Here is a 12,416-nt window from a genome sequence, read left to right as displayed (position 1 = left end):
TGAATGCTTTGTATATGGATATTTGATATACGGAGTGCCTATTAGCATTATATAATTGAGAAAAGCATTGGTCGAAAAGCATTGACTTATTAGTCAAGATCGACAATAGCGTCGAGCGCTGGTCGAACAGCATTGACTTATGAATCAAGGACGGCAATAGCACGCTAAGCGCTAGTCGTTATGGTTATGAATAACCAGGAGCGCATCATACGCTTGACCGACCTATTGGTCATGGAAAACTCAGTGCCAGGTACGTTGGGCCAACTCCAAGGCTGGTTATATAGAGGATAGGACAATGGGCCCCGAGGTGACTAATAAGTCCCATATCCTAGGCCTGGGCCCCAGCATTGACTTATTAGTCAAGGAAGGCCTTAGCACGCTGAGTGCTGGTCGTAAATCATTGACTTTAATATCCAGCTCGAGGTGAGCTTAGGGGTATTTTGGGAAGTTTAATGTATATTTGGAATTTAACGAGCAATGGGTAAGTATTTAGTGATTAATAGGGTATGTCGAGATTGATTGGGAATCTATAGGGCTTCTCGAGGATTAGCGGGAAATGTGGCAAATGATGATTTTGCCCTTGGGGCCATTTAAGGCTAAGAGTATGTTTAATGGGTGTTTTGGTCCTTTGGCCAAGTGATAGGCTTGGTTTAAGGCTCTAGACTTCACTAGAAGCCTAGGATAGACTTGAATAGTCTTGGGAAGCAATCAGAAGGAAAAACAAAACATGGAGTTGTTCTCTCTCTCTCCATCACTCACGTTTTTCTCCCTCCCTCTAAAGCTTTGGGAGATACTTGAAGTTTTGATGAAGTTAGGGGAAAGGGTTGAGTTTCTTCCTAAAGAATTAAAGCTGGGGTTGGTTGAGGTGCAGTTCAAGATTGAAATCACTCTTGAGGTAAGCTTTGCAATCTGAATTTTCTTTGTGAATTTCTGGGTTTGGGTATTGTTTTGGCTAAGTTTAGTTCTAGCTTTGGTTCTAAATTGAATTGAGGATTTGATATGGATTCCAAGTTGTTTGTGTTATTTATAAGGTGTTATTGAGAGTTGTAGACTCAATTGTGGCATAAGAACATGTTTAGGTTGAATTATGTGGCTTTGAATTGGGGGAAAACCGCATAAAGAAGCTAGGTTTTCTGGGTTCACAGAGGCATGTCGTGACCCTGTTCATGGGCGTCGCGGCCCGTGTGGCCCCAAGAGCCTAGGGACTTTTGGTCTCCTAGGCGCACCGCGACCCTCAAGGCCAGGTTGCATCTCGCATGCATGTAGGGGTTGGGGCAGGCACCTCTGACCAGGGGACACGTCGCGACCCTCAGGGCAAGGTCGTGGCCTGCCCAAGCAGCCATAACCAAGTTTGTTATTAGGCTCGAGGACTTAAACCTAAGCGCCCGGGACATTTCCTACAACCCCGTTTAGTGGAAATCGAGGTCCCAGGGCTCATATTTTATTCCAAAGTTTTAATTGGTTTAGGATTTTAATGGTTATCCACTATCGCATTGTGACTAGGTTATACTGCAAAGGCTCGGGATTAGGGATCATGCTCGGGGTTGCCATACGCTAGCTGCTCGGAAGTTGAGGTAAGAAAACTGCACCCGAGTTGTTAATGGGGCTTAAACCCCTTATATTAATATGAACATATATGTAGCTGAGAATACTTGGATAGGCATGCTTGTATATGATGCCATTGATTACTTGTTATGCATCATGCATTTGTGATTATATCTTTTTACAGGTCGGCCTAAGGGTGCCGGGGGCCGATAACAAGTGTGCGGAACGCAGCCCGGCCTAAGGGTGTCGGGGTCGACTAAGAGACCAGGGGACTCAGCCTAAGGGCGTCAGGCCAAGGTATTATACCATAAACAGAAGTGTGGTTCACACTTAATCATTTTTGTTGATTGATGAGTTTGGCTTACATATTTCATTAAGTTGGATATTACTCTTGGTTGGTTATTTATATTCTATTGTTAATTGAATATGATGATTTATGTTTACTACTTTTATAATGTTACCTAATTGTGCATGCTACTTTAAGTTTTCTTGTTGGGCCTTGGCTCACGGGTGCTACGTGATGCAGGTAAGGAAAGTGATAGCGGGACCAGCCATGAGTTGGAAAGCTTCAGGGGCAGTGTGTACATATGCAACCTGCTCAATCGCCACGGTCAGGATAGCTTGGAAGGAACTATGGTTAAACCCTATTTTGCCGCTTAGGATGGCTAAGTTGTATTCTATTTGTCTTCTACAAGTCTGTAAATCGATTTTTGGGATCCCATATATAAACTTAATATTTTAATGAAAAATAACCTTTTGTTGAACAAATCTTTTAATACTTGACCATGACTTAGTCTTTAATTACACGTTTAAGTTCAAACGACTTCCTTAGAAAGTTAAGCACTATTTTAAACACACAGCGTAACGGTCTTGTTTATCCAAGGCGTTACAATCCTTGAGTTGGAGAGCTTAGGAGATGATGTGTACATATGCGGCTTCTCGACCCCCACGGCTGAGGGTTTAAAGAGGAACTAGGGTTAAACCCTATTTTTCCGCTTAGGTCGACAGGTTGTAACTTTTTCATTGTAATTATCCTTTTAAATATATTTTGGGATCCCATGTATGGAGTAAACGTTTTTATGAAACGATGGTACCTTTGACCAAAAATTTTAACCCTAAGTCGTTAATCACATTTAGTTACACGGTTATGGTCAAATGACTCGTTTAGCGAGTTTAGCACTATTTAAAATACACAGTGTAACAATCCCTGAGTAGTATGGCGTTACAGAAAAGGTCATGATTACTTACCTTTTCAAGAAAGTAAGTACAGTCTAATGTGATGGGTTAGCAGGATTGCTAGTCGAGTAAGTTTATTAAATGTTGTTTGCATTAAAATAAACTCGGGGGCAATTGTTTCCCAAACTATTTTCATGATGACGTGGCATGTTAAAGAGGCACATGAGCGACACGTGGTTATTATTAATGAAAAGAGTGTCAAGAAGAAATTAAGTTGCTCGATAAAGGCAAGGTAAATGCTGAGCAGCAAGAAAAGAAGGGGTACGAAAGCATACGACTAGAGCTACTCGTGGGACCGATGCAAACACTCATAAATGGATATTTCAGAGATATTTACTATTTTAAATGTAAATATCATTATTTATTTTATTATTTTTTTATGCTTCTAACGTCAATTGAACATAGCCCATAGGCCCATATGTACCTCCATAAGCCTATAAATAGAACTCATAGGATTCTTTTATTTGACACGCAATATTTTGTATTCAGAGAGAAATAGTGTTTTTATATGCAGTACTTGTATCAAGCTTTAAGACTTGTGAAACTCAGTGCACCCTTGTTCGGTGATCGCAAGTTTTGGGGTTTTACATCAATAAAAACACTAAGTGGATGTAGGTTATTACCAATCTCTGGGGCTGAACCACTATAAAATCCTTGTGTCATTTACATTCTTGAATTGAGTTCTTTACTTCCTATCATTTTTTGTGACTCCGTGTCGTTGACCAAATTGAGGGTCAACAAACTAAAAACAACTAAAATAAAACAGCTAAAACCAAGTAATCCATCCCCCAAACTTAAATAACACATTGCCCCAAATGTGTTAAAAAGATTAAGAGAAAAGAAAACTAACATAACCACCACATCAGTATGGTGGTTCTTTTTTTTCTGGGTAAGCGCATCGCGACTCTATCCTGTGGCGTCACGGCTCTATCCTATGGCGTCGCGGCTCTATCCTGTGGCGCCGCGACGCCTGGGTCTCTCCAAAAATCCCTGGGCCTCTGACTTTTCAAGCGTCGTGGCTCAAATGTGGGGCGCCGTGGCGCAAAAATCGATACCTGCTTAAATATTTTTTTCTTACAAGTTCTCACGATTTCCACGGTTTAAATTTGATAAATTAAAGTCTAAAATTCTATAAATGTGAAAAAAAAAACATAAAAATTAAAATTAAACATAGAAAAATTGTCCAAACTTCAAACGAAAATAAAAAAAATAACAAAATGAGAAAAAGATTGAGATGCCTCCCAATAGCGCTGTCGTTAACGTCATTCAGTCGGACGCTGAACCTCCTCTTCAAAATTAACCAGGGTCTAATCCACCAATTAAATCATTCTGCACATTAAACACCAATGAAGAGCCTTGATTTTTAAAATTGAGAAAATTAAGAGTCCCGACATCCTCATCTTTCATCTTTCCATAAAAAAAATCGGACGCATTTTACGACGAATAGATCGAGTACCCCTTTAAAGTTCTACCTTCTTATTTTTTGTACTTGTAGGACTCCTATCAACATCCACTGCATCAACTCTACAACAAGTAGGAATTTTAGTTGCTACAAACACCTTAAACGTCACTTCCTCTTTTTACACTCGCAATTGTAATTCTCCTTTTTGCACATCGATTAGTGCTCTCCCAGTAGCCAAGAATGGCCTTCCAAGAATTATTGGGATGTTTGCATCCTCCTCCAAATCTAGAATAATGAAATATGCAGGGAAGATGAACTTGTCCACCTTTACTAGAACATCCTCAATCACTCCGTGAAGGTGTTTCACTGAGTGATCCACTATCTGAAGCTTCACAATTGTTGACTTAGCTTCTCCCAATTTTTGTTTTCGATAAATGGATAGAGATATTAAATTCACAATTTCCCCTAAATCACAAAGTGCTCGCTTAAAAACCTCATTTCCTATAGTACAAGGAATGTTGAAACAACCCAGATCCTTGAGCTTGGGAGGTAGCTTCTTTTGGAGTATTACGTTGCACTCCTAAGTAAGTGCCATTGTCTCATAGTCCTCCAATTTATTTTTTCTTTGATAGGATCTCCTTCATAATTTTAACATAACTTGGCATTTTTTCAAATGCCTCAGCAAAAGATAACCAAAAATTTAGAAAACTGCTTGTCGAGCGTATTCTTTCGAAACCTCTGTGGATAAGGAATCTTGATATGATGATTTATGCTTATTTCTGGCTGCTTCTTCTTAAGGTTCTCAGTAACCTCCTTTTCTACTTTACCCATATTTTCTATTGTGCCTTTTCTCTTTAGCTACTGATTCACCTCCTCTGACTGATTCTTTCTTAGCTCTTCATATTGGGTTCCACTCCTCAAAGATATTGTATTTCACTACTCTTTGGGGTTTACCTCAGTAGTTCTAGGCAAATTTCCTTGAGCTCAATTTATCATCAAAGTAGCCAATTGACCGATCTGAGTCTCTAAACTTCTGATAGATGCCCTTGTCTCAATCATAAGATGATTCAATACATCAGACTGTGGTTCAAGATGCTTCATTAAATTTTGTTATTGTGAGGGTCTAGCCTGTGGTTGATAGAATCCAGGAGGAGGTTATTGGAAAGACTGTTGTGGTTGTGGCTGTGGAGGTGGGAATTGTTGGTGATTTGGAGGGAAAGACTGCTATGTGGCTTGGTTATTCGTCCATGAGAAGTTAGGGTGATTCGTCCACCCTTGGTTGTATGACATAGTAAAGGGGTTGTTGGTTGGCCTTCGGAAATTCCCTATGGCTTGCACTTGTTCCATGGGCATATTATTCATATCCAGGGCAAGGCACTGATTTAGTGGATAGGCACTACCACATGTCTCACATAAATTCTATACTTGCATGGCTTGGGATGGGAGATTGGTATGTTGTAATTGTTTTGTGAAAGATGCCACTTGAGCTGTAAGCATGGAAATAGTATTCAATTCAATCATACCAGCCACCTTCTTTGGTTGTCAACTCTCAGTTGGCCACTAGTAGTTATTCATCTCCATCTCCTCTAACAATTCATAAGCTTCATTAGCCATTTTCCTCATGAACACACCTCTTGTTGCAGCATCTATTATGGTACAAGTAGTACCATTCATGTAATTCTCTGGGTAACCAAGATCGTTACACTGTGTGCGTAAAATAGTGCAAGACCTGATAATTAGGTCGTTTGAACATAAATGTGTTTCTAAAGTCATTTGACAGGTTAGGGTTAAAATATTTTGGTCATAAAATGATTGATTTTCATTCAAATAAAAGTTTGATACATGGGATCCCAAAAATAAGGTTTACATGGCGAAAACAATTCTCAAAAGTTAATACACTTGTAGCCAGTCTAAATGGAAAAATACATGTTTGAGCTCTTGTTCCTGTAATTCCCTCAGTCGTGGCGGTCGAGCAGCTGTCGATGTACACTCCGCCCCCAAAGCTCTCCAACTCATGGTTGGTCCAGGTTTCCTTTGCCTTTACCTGCACCATGTAGCATCCGTGAGCCAAGGCTCAGCAAGAAAACCAAAATCAACAAGCATAGACAACAACAAGATCATATAACAAACTTCAATCCAATCAGTTCAATTAATCAGCAGAATACAAGTATTAAGCAAGGCAACATTAAACATATACTTTCAAATATTTAACTCAATATGTAATACAAATATTTAGGTGTTGGCGCCCTTAGGCTGAGCCCTCTAGTTATTTAGCTGATCTCGGCTCGCTTTGGCCAAGCTACGTTCAGTATGCTTATTACCAGTCTCGGCACCCTTAGGTCATACTTTCATATCACACATAACAGATATATAATTCACAGAACACGTATGTTCAATTACAGGGATTCTCAGTCCCATTCACAAACACTTGGGTGCAGTTTTCTTACCTTGAGTCCCGAGCGAAGGATTATGAGCGGTCCCGAGCACGATCCTCAGTCCTAAGCCTTAACGATAACCCTAGTCACAAGCAATAATGGGTAACTATCAGATTCTAATCCAACTAAATGTTTTGGAAACAAATACTAGCCTCAGGGACCTCAAATTCTACTAAACCGGGTAGTAGAATTTGTCCCAAGCACTTAAGTTTGGATTCCCAAGCCTAAAAATAAACCTAGGCTATGGTTGCCTAGGCAGCTCACAACCTGGCCCTAAGGTTCGCGGAGGGCCTCAAGTCAGAGGCGCTAGCCTCATGCACCAGGGGGAGGCGGGCCACGACTTACCCCCTAGGGTGACGGCGGGCCGCGACTTACCCCTAGGATGATGGCGTGCCCTCAAGTCAGCAAGCCCCTAGGGCCTTCAGGGGCAAGCGGGCGGTGGCACCCATGAACTGGGTCACGACGCGCCCCTGCGAACCCAGAAATTGCTGGGTTTCCAACGTTTTTTCCCAACTTTCAGCCCAAAAAATCCAACCTCAAGATACACCCCACCCAAAACCAGGTCCAAATTTCCAATTATCACCTCATAAACACATCTAAACCCTAGAATAAAAATTCAACTCTCCATAAACCCCAAATTCAGAAGCTAACCCAAGCATTTCTAAACCTATCTAAACCCAACCAGGATTCAGAAATTAGAACGTAAAGTCTTACCTCAGTTCATAGCCTAATCTCCTCAGAAGTTACTTGGTTGTCCTAGCTTGATTCTTCAACCTCTAAGCTTCAGTTTCCAGACCCTTCTTCCCAGCCTAAACAAAGCTTTTTTACTTCAAATTTCCCTCAGCTTCAAGGCATAAGAGAGGTAGAGAAAGAGAGAGTACGTGAGGGAGAGGGAAAGGGAGAGAAAGTGCTGAGAGGTTCCACTATGTTATGGTTATTTCCCCAAAGTTCAATTGACCATATCCCTTAACCAAAAGACCAAATTTCCCCTAATACTAACCCAGCCCTCTAATTGCTTCTAAGGGTAAAACGGTCATTTTCCCCATTTCCCGCTATTTCCTCGAATCGTCCTACAATTTCTCAATTAATCACTACATGCCCAACTAATCAACAGATACTTACTCGTTACTCAATAAATCCCAAAATATTATCTAAGTTCCCAAAATACCTCTAGGCTCACCCCGAGCTGAGTATTAAACCTTATTGTGACTATTCCACTAATATGCTCACTAGGATCACCTCGAGTCGTATACTTCAAATATATCCACATAATAATGTGGTCTCAATCATTTAACGCATATAATAACATTTATTCCCTTAACGGGCCAAAATTACAGATATGCCCCTATAAATAAGAACGGGCCCACGTGCATATTTAATACTCATAAACATGCATCTAAATATATTCATATCATCATATATATTATGTGTGCCACATAGTCACACATTTAATCAATAAATCACACATATATCCAATTATGCTCTCCTGACACGCTAATCAAGGCACTAAACCCTATTAGCATTTTTGGGTCGTTACAACTATCCCCTCCTACTGAGAATTTCATCCTCGAAATTTACCTGAATAACTCGGGATACTGATCCCGCATAGCTGACTCAAGCTCCCAGGTCGCTTCCTGGACCTTGCTATTCCTCCATAATACCTTGACTAAAGGAATCGTCTTGTTCCTTAGAATCTTGTCTTTTCTATCTAGGATCTGAACAGGTCGTTCCTCATACGATAAATTGGTTTGTAACTCTAGACCCCCATATCCCAAAACATGATTCGTATCTGAGACGTACTTCTGAAGCATAGAGATGTGGAATACGTTGTGAACTCCTGACAATGACGATGGCAGAGCCAATCTATAGGCTACATGCCCGATCCTCTCCAGGATCTCAAAAGGTCCTACGAATCTAGGGCTCAGCTTGCCCTTTTTCCCAAACCTCCTTACCCCTCGCAATGGTGAAACTCGCAGAAACATGTGGTCCCCAATCTGGAAATCCACTTCCCTACGCTTAGGATCAATGTAGCTTTTCTGTCTGCGAAGCGAAGCAAGCATTCGAGCTCGGCTCTTCTCAATAGCTTCATTAGTCTTCTGAACTATCTCCGACCCCAAATACTTCCTCTCCCCTATCTCATCCCAATGAATGGACGATATACATCTCCTTCCAAATAACATCTCATATGGAGCTACTCCAATCGTTGATTGATAACTGTTGTTGTACGAAAACTTAATCAATGGGAGGTACTTACTCCAAAACCCCTCAAAGTCTAACACACATGCTCTAAGCATGTTCTCCAATATCTGAATTGTCCTCTCAGACTGTCCGTCTATCTCTGAGGATGAAAGGTTGTACTGAACTTCAACTGAGCACCCATAGCCTTCTACAAACCACCCTAAAACTTGGAGGTAAATATGGGATACCGATCTGACTATAGATTTAGGAATCCCATGGAGACGTACAATCCCCCTCACAAATAACTTCGTGTACTGATCCACAGTATAGGTCATCCTTACTGGCAAAAATTGAGCTGACTTGGTGTATCTGTCTACTATCACCCACACCGAGTCATGTAGCCCCACCGTCCTGGGTAAACCTCCCACAAAATCCATAGTAATGTCTTCCCACTTCCACTCAAGAATACCCAAAGGCTGTAACAATCTCGCTGGTCGCTGTGTTTAGCCTTTACCTGCTAATAGGTCAAACATTTGGCCACGTATTCAACCATGTCCTTCTTCATCTTAGGCCACCAATATAAAGTCCGTAGATCCTGGTACATCTTTGTGGTGCCTAGATGGAGCGAGTATGGTGTAGTATGGGACTCATCAAGTATCTCTCGTCCAATCCCCATATCCATCGGAACACAGACCCGATCCTTATACCGTAGTAAACCTGTCTCAGAAATGGAATAACCCTTAGCTACTCCAGCTAGGACATTCCCTCTAACCTCCTGCAACTGCGCATCATCCATCTGAACCTCTCTTATCCTCTCTAGGAGGGTAGACTATAAAGTAATATTGGCCAACTGACCCAGAACCAATTCTATCCTCGCTCTAGTCATCTCCTCTACCAATTCCTTCGCTATCTGCTTCGAACTAAACAATTGTCCTGGGCCCCTCCGGCTCAACGCATCTGCTACTACATTGGCTTTTCCTGGGTGGTAAAGGATGTCACAGTCGTAGTCCTTCACCAATTCCAGCCAACGTCTCTGTCTCATGTTTAAGTCCTTCTGGGTGAAGAAATACTTCAAACTCTTATGATTGGTGTATATCTCGCACTTTTCCCCATACAGATAATATCACCACACTTTAGTGCGAATACCATCGCTGCTAATTCCAAATCATGGGTAGGATACTGTTACTCATACTCCTTCAGTTATCACAATGCATAGGCAATAACCTTCTCATTCTGCATCAGCACGTATCCCAATCCTAGTCTCGATGCATCACAGTACACTACAAACTTCCCTCCCTCCGAAGGGAGGCTTAACACAGGAGCAATAATCAATCGTCGCTTCAACTCTTGGAAGCTACCCTCTCATTTATCTGACCAGGTGAACCTCAAATTCTTCCGTGTCAACTCAGTCAACGTTGTGGCAATCTTTGAAAACCTTCCACGAACCGTCTGTAATATCCCGCTAATTCAAGGAAGCTCCTAATCTTTGAGACATTCCTTGGCCTCGGCCAATCCCTAACTGCCTCTACCTTGGACGGATCTACCTTAATCCCATCTCCACTAACAATATGTCCAAGGAATGTCACTTCAGGTAACCAGAACTCACACTTCTTAAACTTAGCATACAACCGATGTTTTCTCAATCTCTATAATACCTGTCGAAGATGCTGCTCATGCAATGCCTCTGAACTGGAGTAAACTAAGATGTCTTCGATGAAGACAGTCACAAACTGATATAAGAAGTCCTTGAACACCTTATTCATCAGATCCATAAATGTTGCTGGGGCATTGGTCAAACCAAACAACATGACCGAGAACTCATAATGCCCATACCTCGTACAGAATGTCGTCTTTAGAATATCCTCGTCCTTGATCCTCAGCTGATGATAACAAGATCGAAGATCAATCTTCGAGAATACCGTCTTACCCTACAGTTGGTCGAACAGGTCATATATCCTCGGTAAGGGGTACTTGTTCTTGATGGTCAACTTTTTCAACTCCCTGTAGTCTATACACATTCTCAGAGTCCCATCCTTCTTCTTCACAAATAAAATCGGAGCACCCAATGGCGAGAAGCTAGGTTTGATTAATCCCAAGTCTAGAAGCTCTTGCAACTGTATCTGCAACTCCTTTAACTCTACCGAAGCCATCCTATATGGTGCCCTTGACAGTGGCTCTATACCCGATGCTAACTCAATGATGAATTGAATTTCCCTGTGCGGCGACAGTCCTGGTAAATCCTCAGGAAACACGTCCAAGAACTCGCATACCAGTCTAGTCTCTCGCGGCCCCACTGGTATGACTCCAGTGGTATCCACCACACTAGCTAGAAAACCTATACAACCTCCTTGTAATAGGTTCCTGGCCCTCAATTTTGATATCATAGGAACGCGGGGTCCATGCATAGCACCCAAAAAAACAAAGGGGTCCTCACCCTCAGGCTCAAAAGTCACCATCTTATTCCTACAATCTATAGTGGCCCCATATCTAACTAGCCAATCCATCCCCAAAATCATATCAAAATCACCCATACCTAACTCAATCAAATCTACTAACAATTCTCTATTATCCACCATCACTGGCAGCGCTCTAATCCATCTCCTATAAACTACCAGCTCCCCTGCAGGCAGTATAGTCCCAAACCCCGCAGTGTAATACTCACTAGACCTGCACAATATATCGATTACCTTACTAGAAACAAATGAATGTGTAGCACCAGATTCAATCAATATAGTATATGAAGAGCCAGCACTTGAAAGTTGGCCTATCACTACCGAGGGACTAGCCTCAGCCTCTGCCTGTGTCAAGGTGAACACTCGAGCTGGAGTCAAGTTGTCCACCTTCCCTGGTTCCTCCTTCTTCAATGTCGGGCAATCTTTCTTAAGGTTTCCAACCACCCCGCACAAGTAACAAGCCTTTGCCCTGCATTCGCCCAGATGGTGCTTTCTGCATCTAGTGCACTCTGGGTAACTCCTCCATGTCTCACCGCCTCCCTAGCAGCCACCCTGGGCACCCCAGCCCCTTCTATCAAGACCAAAAATAATCGAGGTGTCAGGGGTCTTCCTCTTCTAATCACTGGGGCCTTTGCCCCTACCAGACCTTGTATATGGAGGCACTACCCTGCAAACATCTCGTCTCACAACGTTCTCCCTCCATATATTATTCTCCGCCTCCTCAACAGTGAGGGCCTTCTCAACCACCTGGCCATAAGTTGTCTCCCCAAGCACTGATGTGATCCTCACATCTTGGGCTATCATAGCATTAAGCCCTTGAATAAACCTGTCCTACCTAACTGCATCTGTAGGCACTAGATCTGGTGCAAACTTCACTAGCTTGTCAAATTTCAGGGCATACTCAGTAACTGTCATGTTGCCTTGTACCAACCCAATGAACTCATTCACTTTCGCCACCCTGACGACAACATTATAATATTTCTGGTTGAACAGATCTCTGAACCCGTCTCAACTCATAGCAGAAACATCTCGAGTCTGTGATGCCACCTCCCACCAAATGTGGGCATCCTCTCTAAGCATATAGGTGGCACAAGCCACCCTGTCATTACCTTCCACCCTCATAAAGTCCAGGATGGAGGTGATCATACTCATCCACTGTTCAGCTTT

The 12,416-nt window shown here is 42.1% G+C and overlaps 1 protein-coding gene across 1 annotated transcript; it reads right to left on the bottom strand.

Moving 5' to 3' along the window:
* Positions 1 to 4,361: 4,361 nt before the first annotated feature.
* On the bottom strand, positions 4,362 to 5,014 carry LOC133805711 (uncharacterized). Its single transcript, XM_062243874.1, has 2 exons — positions 4,877 to 5,014; positions 4,362 to 4,763 (listed from the first exon to the last, which is right to left on the bottom strand). Exons 1-2 carry the CDS (start codon positions 5,012 to 5,014, stop codon positions 4,362 to 4,364), a joined length of 540 nt encoding a protein of 179 aa, XP_062099858.1.
* Between the last annotated feature and the right edge of the window lie 7,402 nt (positions 5,015 to 12,416).

This window comes from Humulus lupulus, chromosome X (genome assembly GCF_963169125.1).
Source record: "Humulus lupulus chromosome X, drHumLupu1.1, whole genome shotgun sequence".
NCBI classification, from domain to species: domain Eukaryota; kingdom Viridiplantae; phylum Streptophyta; class Magnoliopsida; order Rosales; family Cannabaceae; genus Humulus; species Humulus lupulus.
This window is presented reverse-complemented; position numbering and strand designations above follow the sequence as displayed.